General features: G+C 36.6%; 3 protein-coding genes across 3 annotated transcripts; 1 reads left to right on the top strand and 2 right to left on the bottom strand.

Annotated features, from left to right (window-relative positions):
• Positions 1-196: 196 nt before the first annotated feature.
• LOC108215587 (putative pentatricopeptide repeat-containing protein At5g59900) lies at positions 197-3480 on the bottom strand. Its single transcript, XM_017388091.2, has one exon. It carries the CDS (start codon positions 3232-3234, stop codon positions 517-519), a length of 2718 nt encoding a protein of 905 aa, XP_017243580.2. The 5' UTR covers positions 3235-3480; the 3' UTR covers positions 197-516.
• A 2174-nt stretch (positions 3481-5654) lies between these two features.
• LOC135152076 (uncharacterized) lies at positions 5655-6507 on the top strand. Its single transcript, XM_064091704.1, has 4 exons — positions 5655-5734; positions 5936-6055; positions 6189-6245; positions 6327-6507. The coding sequence occupies exons 1-4, from the start codon at positions 5680-5682 to the stop codon at positions 6416-6418; spliced, it is 324 nt and encodes a 107-aa protein (XP_063947774.1). The 5' UTR covers positions 5655-5679; the 3' UTR covers positions 6419-6507.
• A 930-nt stretch (positions 6508-7437) lies between these two features.
• On the bottom strand, positions 7438-9413 carry LOC108217084 (uncharacterized). Its single transcript, XM_064092135.1, has 7 exons — positions 9393-9413; positions 8991-9321; positions 8652-8884; positions 8361-8564; positions 8147-8239; positions 7934-8050; positions 7438-7854 (listed from the first exon to the last, which is right to left on the bottom strand). Exons 1-7 carry the CDS (start codon positions 9411-9413, stop codon positions 7438-7440), a joined length of 1416 nt encoding a protein of 471 aa, XP_063948205.1.
• Positions 9414-13806: the final 4393 nt, after the last annotated feature.

The following is a 13806-nucleotide window of genomic DNA, read 5'->3' as shown; positions in this document are numbered from 1 at the left end:
ATGACTCACAATCTCACAGTAGCTAATTACTCACATATCATAGATGATAAAAAAGTGAAACTGCTGAGTGCCATAATCAATGTGTTAACCAGCAAGAATGAGTAAATAACTCGTTAAGATATTACTAATACAAAAAATTTTACGAGATAGAATACAAGATATTAATAGCTAAGACAATATTTTATGTGCACCATGATAGACAAAATTTCCCTCAAAGGGATTAATGATAAACCAAACTACTCTATGTTTTTGTATTGCTGAAGACAAGAAAAAATTACAACTGTATCTGCCAACTATCAAAGAAGAGTGGGCTTCACACAAATAGCATACTCCCCCCTATATCTATCTATCTGTTGGAAGCATTTTCATGCTAAGTAGTGCCCCAAAGTAATATTGTACATTTTTTAATGTAATTTACATAAATATATGAAATTATGTTCAGAATCAAATTAGTCCTAAATTACAGTCAAATTGCAGCTTGTTTCTGAAACATCAATTACTGCAGGTCTGTTAACGTTACTCACCACCATTTAATTGCTTATAACCATTAGAGCAAATACCTTGAACGATAGTATTATAGATACTGTGATTCGGCTTGATACCTCTTTTTGTCATGTCATCTCGCAGTTCATAAGCCTTTGTCAGTTCCCCAGTAACACAACACCCATGTATCAAATATTTGTATGCCAGTAAATCAGGCTGCAAACCCTTTTCAAGCATGGAGTTCCACATTCTTATGGCTACCTTTAAGTCACCTCTTTTACAGAATTCATAAATAATTGTAGAATAGCTTATACAATCTGGTAAAATGTATTTACTTGTCATCTCAATTAACATTTGGGATGCTTCCTGAACCCTGCCCAGCTTGCAGAAACCACGAATCAACATGTTGTATGTAATAGTGTTGGCCAGAAAACCTTTAAGCATTGCATTGTGCAACTGTAAAGCTCTATCCATGTACCCTTCTTTCGTGAGATTGTCTAAAAAACAACCATAAGTAACATGATTCGGAATGTATTTACTAACCAGCATCTCGTTGCACAGAATCTCAGCTTTATCCGCAAGCCCTGCCTGGCACAAACCATTTATAATTACAGTAAATGTCACAATATTTGGAAGGCATCCTTCTTCCAGCATTACCTTCCAGCATCTAAATGCCTTTTGAAGATCTCCACCTTTACAGAGGGCATCAATCATATTAGTATAAATAATGTTGTCAGGTCTGAGACCCACAAGGTGCATCACCTTCAAAACTTCCAACATTTTTGGGGTATCATTCAGTTTAAGTACTCCATATATAAGTACAGCATAACAAACAACATCCATGGGAATTCCTCTTTTAACCATCTCAGAGCAAGCATGCAATGCATCCCCTACCCTTCCTTCCTTGCAATAACCATGCAACAGGGTGCTAAAACAAATCTCATTTAACTGCTTCTGTTCTTTATGAAGGTCATCCATAAATTCTTTTGCTTCAGATACCCTACCAGTCAAACAAAGGCCGCTTATAAGAGACCTATAAGTATATGTATCTGGTACAAGACCCTTCTCCGTCATTTCATCCAGCAATGTAAATGCTTTTACTGTGTTACCTTCCCTACAGTATCCTTCAATCATGACATTATATGTAACGTTGTTAGGAACAACAATTTGCCTCATTTCATCAAACAAATTACTAGCTTCCTCCATCATGTTTGCACGGCAAAGACCAGATATGAGCGCAGTGAATGTATAAGTATTTGGTGAAATTCCTTTTCCAGTCATCTCATGGTAGAGCCTGAAAGCTTTGTGCACTTGTTTATCTTTGCAGTATCCCGATATCAAAGCTGTATAAGTTACAACACATGGAACCAGTCCCTTATTAATCATCTTACTAAGGAAAGTCACTGCTGTACTAATCTTTCCAAAATTGCAATGCCCGCTAATCAGAGAATTGTAAGGATAAACTGTTGATTTCACTCCTGCAACATTCATTTTAGCAAAGAAAACAAGGGCAGCATCCATTTTTCCCCTTCTAGAGAATGCATCAATGAAAATAGAATAAGTTATGTCATTTGGGAACAATCCTTTCAGATACATATCCCTATAAAGTACCCCCGCTTCATTTAGTCTTCCATCTTTGCACAAGGAATTAATCAATGCATTATAAACAAACAAGTTCGAAACAGCGCCCAGTCTCCCCGCTACACTAATCACATCATAAGCACCGTCCACATCACCATTCTTTCTCAACCCCTCAACAAGACTTGAAACAGCCGCTTCACTCGGCACAAACCCTAAACCAACCATCTCCTTCATCAACTCCCTAGCGCTATCAAACTCCTTCACTCTACACAACCCCAAAACCAAAGTACAATACGTAATAACATCAGCTTCCAATCCCTTCTCACCCAACGAACTCTTCACTTGCACACCCTCAACACCCCTACCGCTCTGAGAAAGCCCATGAATCAACACATTATACGTAACAACACTCAATTCACACCCACTCCGCTCCATCCTACAAACCAACCGATCCACTCCCTCAAAATCCTTTAATTCACACAACGCCCTAATAACCGCATTATACATATAAGCATCCGCCCTTACCCCCAAACCAACAACCTCCTCAAAAACCGCCACCGCCAAATCAAACCGCCTAACCCTAACCAATCCATTCAACACCCCGCTAATCGTCCTAACTTCCGGCACCAACCCACATTCCCCCATCCACCTCACAATCCTAACCCCATCCAACACCCTCCTATTCGACAAATAGGCCTGAATCAACAAATCAAACCCGACACTCGAACTAAATCCACACGCATTATACGCATACCAAAAACAATCAAACAACATCCTAGCCTCCGAACACTTCACGAAAAGCGTGTGAATTATCGACGAAGCAGGCCAGTACAAATTAGACACAGCAAGCGAGTGAATTAGTATACAAAACGACGTCGTGGAGTGATTAAAATTACGATGTAAACCTAGAAAATTGAAAAAACGAAGAGCTAAACGAGAGTCATCTAGGGTTTGAATTAAGACCTTTTCGACATGGTGAGGCTTTAAATACGAGGAAATGTAGGTGTTGTTGAGCTGAGTGTTCCAGCTTTGCTTGCCTCGGACGATGTCGTTTAGGATGGAGATGAAATTATCGTCGTTGTGTTCGGTCGGTGAGGTTGAAGTGATGGGGATTGGGTTGGGGTTTGAAAAACGATGTCGTTTGAGGGGGATGAGCTTCTGCTTCTTCATTTCTGTCTGGGTTAGTTGATGAAATGTGAAATTTGGGGAGTTCTAGTATTGCTGGGTTCAGTGATTACCTCGAGTTATGACTGAGAGTTAAGGCGACTCAATTCAACAAATACTCCCGATTCGTTGTGTTTGGGATTTTCCAAGAATATCAAAGTCTTGTTAGCGCTGATCTGTTATTGAAATTGATATTTTGATTAGTTGATTAAAGTAGTAAGCGGATGTTTAGCAAACTGAACTTATTGCTTATTCGAAGAGAAGTTCTATGTTTGGTAAACTCAACTTATTGCTTATTGGGAAGAGAGTTCTTTCAACTTATTTATGTAGCGTTTGGCGACATAAGAGAAGTACTTTAAATGAGGTTAAAAGCTTCGGAAAAAAAAGTTAGGAAGTCTAGCTTTTTTTGAATTTGCAGCTTATTATAACAAAATAAGTCACGAGTATTCAAACACTTTTAATAACCTATAAGTTCAAACCAACTTTTCACTTATAATCCACTTCTTTACTTTAAGCAAAAAGTCACTTCTTTTAAGTTCAGTCAAACGGCTCCTAAGTATATGAGTAGCTTCTTTTTATAGTAGTTGATTGAAATACTTGATTTGATCAACTGATTAAGTGAATGCGTTGGCTATGATCGTTAACCTATAAGACATTGTACTTCGTAAACATTTTTTACAAATTTGCAGAGGTTCGACAAATATAACTAGACATGAGCATAATTTTTTTTTTTTTTGCTAATAGACATGAGCATAATTATCCGAAACTTATCCAAATTGTCAAAACTGAATATTTCGATTTTTTAACGGTTTGGTTTTAGTAATTAGAAAACCGAAAATTTTCGATTTGGTTTCGATTTTCACCTTCAAACCGACCGAAATACCCAAACTATAACCGTTGGCACATCATCATCATTCTTATAATACCTGAGTCTACCCGGGTCCCCAGTTAACCAATCAAAAAACTTTGAATTATTTTAGAACCAATAAGAGAACAATCCTAAATTTAGACCAATCAAATTATAACATTCTTTTAATTGCTTAACTAAAGCACTACTCTACTATGGTTAGCGGTTAATTATTTATTATAATTAAAAACTTAATTTATATTAAGAATTAATTAACTAAAACTATACCTAATATACCTAAAGTTATTCTTTTAGCAGAATAGAACTATAGTCACATAAGAGGACTACAGTCACGTATTGTTCTGTGTCACAACTACTAAAACAAAGATTCTAAACACAGACGAAGCTGGGCATGCTCCTTCAGGAAAAGCATAATTATTCATCTGCAACTGTTTCTCCGGCTCGAGCCACCACCAAATCACACGAAACACAGGTCATTTCCTTTAGATTAAGTTTTCGTTTTCTTTACAGAGTAGTTAAGTAACGTGTAAGAAGTTATCTGTCCATGTTGAGATAATGAGATTAGTTATGATGTTGGATATGTACGATAATTCTGTAGTGATTAAGTTTTTTTTTAATTGTATACTATGTGTTTGAGTAATTGTCTAAGCTAGCAAATCAACACTTTTACAAGTAGACACTTACTTTTTATTATAATTTTTGGTCAAGGCCTTCATATAGCTGTGATATTGTGCAGAGCTTATTAGCTGCAGGTAACGCTAAGCTATTCATTTTCCTGGAAAGCAATTCAAGTAATTCTTTAAATGGCATAGTTTTCGTATTCAAATCAGTTCACTATGGCACTGGCATTTCGTGTGCAGCTATATCTACTTCTATAAACTACAGTACTAAATCACTCAAACAGCTGCATCGAAGATCGCAATGTACTAAATCTTGATCGAGTCTTAAGGGCATGCATATATATGAAAGTTAACATGATTTCCTAATTTATGAATATCAAGTCCGATGTCTCCTGTGTAGTTATGTGTGGTCTGTTCTATAGTCATATTATTGTTTTCATCCTCTCTAGGTTCTGTTCATAGTTCTACGGGTTTCTTGGTTATTTCCAGTTTTGGTTAGTGGCCCTTTTCTGATTTATCATTCGCCGGTATAGTGGTAGTTTTTAATATTTTAATGGAAATATTAATGTACAACTTGATAGATATTCAATTTTCTAATTTATTAATCTTCTTCATCTTTTTCTACTTAAATGTAGTGAACCATTACTTGAGTTAATTATTTTATGCAACAACATGACATTAATATTTCCATTAAAATATTAATGTACAACTTGATAGATATTCAATTTTTTAATTTATTAATCTTCTTCATCTTTTCCTTTTGAGGTCTCAGGTAATTAAACTCCAAATATTTTAATGGACAATCCTCACCCTGAACAGCACCTCATCCCTTTGCCTATGAAACGAAAAAGAGGTTGCCTAATGATCTGATGTATTGTATTTATTAAATAAAAAATTCTTTTTATTTACCATGATTTCAATTTTCACTTTCAAATAACAGGTCGACCAAGGAAGGAGGAAGCTATGGAAAATTCAAATACATCTACACCTGTGTCACCTGGACAGAAAAGACCGATTGGTATCGATTGACATCTTTGCATGTTAGCTATTATTGTATATTGTAGATGATTTCTAATTTTTCTATTGCCAAAAATTATCACATCCTAATTTATTATGTCCTAATTATCATCACAATGTTTTATAGTATATACTAATATTTATTCTAGATGATTTGTAATCTTACCCAATTATTATAATTTATCCTTCTTATAATTACCAGGTCGGCCAAGAAAGAATGTAGATGTTAAAACTCCAAGCACAACATTTGAATTGAAGGAAGATGTCCTGGTTTCAAACTCAACATCTCAACCCATGTCAACTCCTCAAAAAAGACCTGTAGGTATAACTTTACAACCACTTTCTATGTGTCAGCAAGTATCTTATAGATATCATCGTGCCTAATAAATCTCATGATACCAAATGTATAATTATATATCAAGTTAATGGTTATTAAAGAATTCCATTTGTATTAGGCCGTCCAAGAAAGGTGCATACAAATTCAATTAGTGCCTATGAAACAATAATTAGAGGTATATTTTCACATATTTATTCTCTACTCTTCCCTTTATTTGTAATTAGATTTTCATTTTTTTCCCTACAATATTTTACAGGACAAGCTAGACCTCTTATCGTAAAGACAGCAACAACATGTAATAATACTTATATTCACGCAAATGGTTCATTTTATTGTTTATATTTGTAGATATACCAACTGATAGTGGTTTGTTTTCATCTTATTATTTGTATTTGTCATGTATATATTCATTTTGTAGGCCACCTTCGTCCTTTATTGCCAAGGCTGCCTTCGTTTTCATGTAATAATGTCACAAACGTAGCCGCTTCCTCACAACTAACAAACAGTGAGTATGAGATTGTAGCATTTAATATATTTTGTAATATGGATATTTCTTGCAATAATCATGTTTCGATTGCATCTTTTTATAAGAATTGTGCATTCATCTGCTAATAGTAGGAATGATATGAGGCCACCATCATCAAATCATATAAAAAATAAACCTGGTTTAACCACTACGCCAAAAGTGGGCTATTGTAATGCCACTTTTGCTGTTACAATAGGCCAAAAAAGTGTTACAATCCGTCTATTGTAACACTAGGGGGCGTTACATCTGCGAGCATTACAATAGACTGTCTATTGTAACACTTGCTTGATCTATTGTAACAGCAGTAAAAGTATTACAATAGCGTCCTCTTGTAACATCAGAATGTCCAAATGTAACACCTGAAAAGATGTTACCATAGCCAGACTGATATTTTTTAAAAGTGGGCCCCACATGTGGGACCCACGTGTGGGACCCACACCTGCGTCCCACATGCGGGGCCCACACAACCTATTGTAACACTATAATTGTTTATTGTAACACCAAAGTTCAGAATAATTTAACATCAGGTAGAAATAATGTAACACTGTGATTTTGTAACAGTAAACAAGGCTAATGTAACACTTAATATATAAAATTTTGAAATGTCATTTCTGTTTGCAGAAGAATCCCATAATCACAAATCAAATTATAGCAAACTACCCAAAAACAGCTCCAATTACACCAAACTCAATCCAACTACACCAAAACAACTCCAAGTCCAACCTCCATCAACCAACCAAAACAAACACAACTACATAACTATTAAAATATGGAACTAGAGTGTACAATATAAGAAATTCGATATATTACATAACCATTAAAATACGGAACCTCCCCGGAACTAGATTGTGTTGCGTTCACTGCCTTCACCTTGAGTTCCACTGGGAAAAGGAGTAGCTTGAGTTCCACTGGCCAAAGGAGTGACTTGAGTTCCACTGCCAAAAGGAGTCCCATTCTCATCATGATCACTTGACTCAGCGGCACAAAAGTCCCCAATATCTATTTTCATCCCCGGATTCGCCTCAGCTAGTTTTTTTAACATCCAAGCCATATTACCTTGAAGCTTTCTGTTAAACTTGGCCTCTAGCTCTTGAGTTATCTGCTTCAAATCAGCAACAGAAGGTTGTGGAGTAGTAGGATTGTTTTCAGAGCTAGGCATGTCACCTTTCCTTCCCACGAGCCACTCTGCTCCATGTTCGCCACTGGGAAGCAACTCGTTTGCATCATTCCCTTTTTTCAGCACCTCGTCAATGGAATCCTACAATATAATATTGCAATATATTTGGTCAAGGTAGAACATGTTCAGGGTTTATATTCACCACTTGAAATATGCTTACCAATCGTTTTTGAATGACTTCGGTATTTGATTTGTACGTGACCTTTGGGTTGCGCTTGCGGCTTCTAAAATACACTTTAGCATTTGATGGAGATTGAAGATTAGGGTCTGTGTTTTTCTAGTGTACAAAAAAATTATATATACCAATGTCAGACTAGCTAGTGTGGCAACTAAATTGAATACTTTTACTGTAAAAATTTAAATGATGCCATACCAAATTTTGTCTAACTTGAACAAGAGGTGTACGACCGAGAGTATGTGGGTCAGCATATGAATTACGATGGGATGTATTATCCCTTGCAAGTTTCTGTTAAAAAACAATTTAATTCTCTACTTAGAATGTATTTATGTGTCTCTAATACATGAAGCAAATTGACAATTCTAGTATAATTTAATTTTTTATATGCGTGTTAGGGTGTTAGGAGTACCTGAACTCCTTCATCTGCCCAATACTTCAGCAACAACTTAAAATCCTCAAGAGGTATTTCAAGAGGTCTGTTTTCAAGCCTTTGCTCATCGGTGTCATATTTTGTGTAATGCTCCTTCTTGACCCGGGACTTATGCACTCTCCAGCAAGTATTTAGTGTCTTGTTTATCCACTTCAAACCTCCATCAGGGATATCATACCTTTCCTAGAATGTATCAAACATAAAATACATTATTTCAATGCAAACAAATGAAAAAGAAAAAGCTTGTCAGGTTTAGGTAAAAATGTCTACCAGAGTGTAGTCCACCATTTTCTGCTTTAGGTCTTCTGGAACAACATGCCAGTTAACATGAGTAATGGACACATGATCCTTAACCAGCGTACCAAGAAAGTTACTTAACTCAGATGTAACCTTCTTATCTCCAATTGGCTGATTTTGTTTGTTCAATGTAATGACCACCTTTTCATTAGCAGTCCTACCGTGAACTTTATACATTTTTGATCTTCCTCTAAACCTTTTAGGAGCTATCCAGGTATAAACATGATATAGAAATATCAGTAAAAAATTTTGGCCCTATTAATGCTAATTATCTCGCAAATATAGAAATTATCGTGCTTGTACATTAATTACCTGGTTCGCCTTCTTCAACTTCATTTGGTAAACTTGATTCACCAGCATCCTCAATCCTTGGGTCAAGTTCCAGATTTTGCTTTTGACGTTCGCGCAATGCGACATAGGCAGCAATAGAACCACTTTGAATATCACCACACTGTTTTAACAGTTTACTACATGTCGGATTTAGAAGCTTTGGAGCAGTTGAACTTTCAACTCCCTCCTTGGCGGGGACCTTTTTACTTGCTTTTTTGCGCGTAGCATGCAAGGGATCCTTCTCACATAAATTCGCATCATTTGCTCGGGAACGGGTCCTGGGGCCAGGTGCTATTTTCTTTTTCTTCGGAGACTAATGAAAGTAAAATTAGTACAAATTGTAAAATGCTAAGTGAATAGATGCAACAATAATAATGATGAAACAAGCCTATCAGTTTTAACCATAATAACGATGAAACAAGCTTTACCTTTGATGAATCTTCACTATCTTCTTCCTCGCTCTCATTTTCCAAGATATATTCATCTGATTCCTCTTGGACTTTATCTTTTTCCTTGTTTATCTTTACTGCTGGTGGATTAGGATTAGGCAAAAATTTATCCAAGCCAAGTTCTTTAAACTTTTCTCTGTTTTCGAGCACTTGCTTGTTTCTCCTTTCCTCGTAAGGATTCTTTGTTGGTGTTGTTTGTGCTGGTACCTGCAAGAAATCAATAGTACCAATTGAGTATACTAGACATCATTATAACCACTTAAAAAGCATGCTAGCATGAAAAACACAAAGCAGCTGATAAAATATTTATCTATGCAGGGGCATTATTTTGGTTAATATTGTAAGCAAAGTTTCACTAATGTGCAAGTTCTGGTACATTATATGAAAGATATATACTAGACATCATAATTATTAAAATATTATTACCTCAACATCGGTGCCTTCATGTAAATTCAATTTTCTCCTCACTGAACCATTTTTATTGACCACCGGTTCTTTCTTTTCTGGAGTCCCTGCAGCTTGCTTTTTACATTGTCGTGGTGATAAAATCCTCCTCGGCGGCTCAGGTGCTTTTTTATTTGCCTTCTTTTTCTTTTCTTGTTGCTGTTGGAGCTGGTGAGTAGTCACGAATGTGCGCTTCACTCCCTCCTTGGTTGGCCCTATAATACCTGTAATACACAGTGTCCACATAGAGATCCATCTCTCCATCATTTTCGCATCGATCAACTTGCATTGAAAAGAATGTAAGTATGACAAGCTTTCCAAACTGAATCTGCTAGCTGAATAACTTTGCCATCTTTATTCTTTCTGCCTCCAATATGATATTCCGCATTTGTTGGACATTTTGAAAAATCAGTTAATGGTTCACCACCCAAAAATCTTGAACAGAATGTAACGCACTCCTCTGCCAAATAGCCTTCTGCAATTGAACCTTCGGGTCTAGACCTATTACGGACATAGTTTTTCAATTTACAAAGATATCGCTCAATAGGATACATGCAGCGAAGGTGCTCGGGTCCACCGTATTCAATCTCTCTACACAAATGAACGGGGAGGTGCACCATGACATCAAAAAAAGCAGGTGGGAAAATTATCTCAAATTCACATAAGATGTTGACAATTTCGTCTTGCAGCCTCCGGATATCATCCAAGTGAATGGCCTTACTCCACAAACCTCGAAGAAATGCACTGAATTTTATCAGCGGCTTCGCAACATCAGCTTTGACTGATTTCTTCACAGCAAATTGCAACAAGTAATGAAGTATAAAATGCGCATCATGGCTCTTATACCCCAATATCTTCCTCTCGTTTGTGTGCACATAACGACTAATATTAGAGGCACAACCGTAAGGTAATTTTGCATTCTTTAATACCTTGCAAAATATGTCTTTCTCCTTGTTTGACATGTCAAATAAGGCTGCATTAATTTCATAAGATTTCCCATCAGCAGATTCCATCGGATGAAGGGACTTCCGTATTCCCATTTCTTGTAAATCAAATCGAGCTGCCAAATGATCTTTTGACTTCCCACTAATATTAAGCAAGGTACCTAATATACTATCGCAAATGTTTTTTTCGATGTGCATGACATCGAGGTTGTGTCTTAATGGATTATGCTTCCAATAAGGTAAATCGAAAAAAATAGACCTCTTTTTAAAAGGGATGCCACTTTCACGCTTTCTTTTTTTATTTTCTCCAAACTGATTTTTAAACCCAAACAGCAGCTGTTCAACCTCTGTTCCCGTCAACGGTTCTGCACTCTGCCTCGTCTCAATTGCCCCGTTAAAATTTTTCTTGTCAAACCTCCATTTGTGGGAAGGATCAAGAAACCTACGATGACTCATATAGCACATCTTACGGCTGTGTTTCAAATATTCTGAGCAGGTTTCGTAATGGCACACCGGGCATGCTAACTTGCCTTTTGTGCTCCAACCGGACAACATAGCATAGCCCGGAAAGTCGCTAATGGTCCAGAGTACCCCTGCCCGTAAATTGAAGTTCTGATCAGTCATGGCATCATAGGTTTGGATGCCAATATCCCACAACTCATTCAACTCAGCGATTAATGGTTGCATATATACGTCGATACTATTTGAAGGGGAATTTGGACCCGATATCAACGTCGAAAGAATTAAATTTTCTTGTTTCATGCAAATCCAAGGTGGGAGGTTGTAGTTTACTAGTACTATAGGCCATGTACTATGAGAAACACTCATCGTACGATACGGAGAGAATCCATCAGCAGCTACACCTAGTCTTACATTTCGAATTTCCGAAGAAAATTCAGGATAGTTAGCATCCATCATCTTCCAAGCTAAGGCATCAGCCGGATGCCTAAGCTTACCATCTTCTACCCGTCCCGTTGCATGCCAAGTCATGAGTTTAGAAAACTCTTTGCACATGAAAATTCTTTGCAACCTAGGTTTAAGGGGAAAGTATCTCATGACGTTTGCAGGTACTTTGCTAATAATTCTCTCTGAATCATCATTAACAGCAGACCCTTTCTTTTCTTGTATAACCCACCTCGAAACCCCACAATTATCACAAACTATTTTATCCTTATTATTGCCCCAATACAGCATGCAACTGTTAGGGCAGGCATGTATTTTCTGATAATCAAGACCTAAGTCCTTGATTATATTTTTAGCAGCAGTGAAAGATATAGGCACATTGGCTTCAGGAAAGGCTTCTTTAATCAGAATTAATAAATCACTGAAGCCCGACTCGGTTATACCATGGACACACTTCAAATGGTAAAGACGGATGATAAAACTTAGCATAGAAAAATTTGTGCAGCCCGGATATAGCGGTTTTTTTCCCTCCTCGACAAGGCGATAAAATTTTTTAGCCTCCGCATTTGGTCCTACTTCTACATTCTGAAACCTCCTACCTGTACAATCGAACATATCTTGTAAATTATCCCCGAAGGCAGCCCCCGCTTCACAGTCCTTAAAATCTGTCGTATCTCTTATTTTGGCTCCTGAAATCCTATAAATCCACTGGACATGCGACATAGAAGGTCCCCTGCAAATTAGATGATCATAAATTACATCTGCACGATGCCACTTACGATCATCACAATCTTTGCAGGGGCACTTTAATTCATCACCAACAGAAAAAAGGGCAAATGCCTTCTCAACAAAAGCTTTTATCCCCTTTTCATATTCTTCGTGGTATCGTGGAAGTCCTATCCAGCTTTTATTACCATAATCACTTTCCATTTCTAAAACTAGTCGGTAACAGATTCAACACGTTGCACCTATAAAGTCAGCGTAATATGAATATACTTGTCTAGGTGCCAATCTCAAAACCATTTGTTTAAACTAATACTCAGCCTACACAATTATTTATGAGATTATAGAATGTACAGATTCACTAACAGCACAGTAATCATCAAAGCAGCGCGAAAATGACATAACTACTGGATTTCAGCACATATCATCAAAACATAGAGTCAAGTCAGCATAATATTAATATCTATTATATCATCAGACACCAAAACTACTGGATTTCAGCACATTAAACCAGTCACATGTCAATTATGTAGCACATGCTAACATAAAAATAAAATATAAAAGTTGTACCATATCATGTAACAAAAAATTAGAAAAACAATTAGTGTATCATGCATAAACAGAAAAACCTATCATAACACATGGCAACCACAATATCATAACAAAGAAGGTTGTCACAAAATTTACAAAAAACATAGCATATCATATCACTATATTAACCCATACACAAATATCATGCAAAAACCCACTGATACTCAAAATAAACCCAATCAAAAACAGAATAGCCCAATCGAATACAAAATAAACCCAATCGAGCAAATACAAAAAATTAAAATTAAACACATACACATATAAAGACATAAACCCAGTGAAAGCTTTTTACCTTAATCAAAGCAGCTGTTTACCCAATGAAACCCCTAAAATGTATGAAACTTCAATCCCTCAAAAAGTTAATCCCCTCAGAAACTTCAATCCCCTGAAATGCATGATATGAACTGTTAGTAAACAGTTTATACTAGATATACAACTAAATGCAAGATTAAAAACTAAAAATAGAAGATGTATTACAAGTTAATCGAAGAACCCCCAAATCGGAGTACCCTAATTACCTACAACTGAAAAATCGATGTGTTAGTAACTAAATCGAACAATGTGTGTGTGTTTGTGTATTCAGGTACCTAATTGATGCTTGAATCCATGCTTGAATCGAAGAAGAAAGAGTGCCGAGAGAGTGTGTTCGAGAGAGAAAGAGAGGGTCGAGAGAGTGTGTTCGAGAGAGAGAATGGGTTTGTGATGTGAGTGTATCTTGACTTAGGCTTTTTTTAGTGGGGGGAA

The sequence above is a fragment of the Daucus carota genome, chromosome 4 (genome assembly GCF_001625215.2).
Source record: "Daucus carota subsp. sativus chromosome 4, DH1 v3.0, whole genome shotgun sequence".
Classification (NCBI taxonomy): Eukaryota; Viridiplantae; Streptophyta; class Magnoliopsida; order Apiales; family Apiaceae; genus Daucus; species Daucus carota.
Note: the sequence above shows the minus strand (reverse complement) of the source record. Positions and strands in the feature narration are given on the sequence as shown.

What these genes read in the sequence shown, in the direction of transcription:
- LOC108215587 (XM_017388091.2), bottom strand. Translation starts at nt 3,234, where the DNA reads ATGAAGAAGCAGAAGCTCATCCCCCTCAAACGACATCGTTTTTCAAAC.
- LOC135152076 (XM_064091704.1), top strand. Translation starts at nt 5,680, where the DNA reads ATGGAAAATTCAAATACATCTACACCTGTGTCACCTGGACAGAAAAGA. An exon ending in TGGACAGAAAAGACCGATTG is followed by an intron (nt 5,735 to 5,935) that starts GTATCGATTGAC and finishes TATAATTACCAG; the next exon opens with GTCGGCCAAGAAAGAATGTA. An exon ending in CTATGAAACAATAATTAGAG is followed by an intron (nt 6,246 to 6,326) that starts GTATATTTTCAC and finishes AATATTTTACAG; the next exon opens with GACAAGCTAGACCTCTTATC.
- LOC108217084 (XM_064092135.1), bottom strand. Translation starts at nt 9,413, where the DNA reads ATGGTTAAAACTGATAGGCTT. An exon ending in AGTTGAAGAAGGCGAACCAG is followed by an intron (nt 8,885 to 8,990) that starts GTAATTAATGTA and finishes ATACCTGGATAG; the next exon opens with CTCCTAAAAGGTTTAGAGGA. An exon ending in AAATGGTGGACTACACTCTG is followed by an intron (nt 8,565 to 8,651) that starts GTAGACATTTTT and finishes GATACATTCTAG; the next exon opens with GAAAGGTATGATATCCCTGA.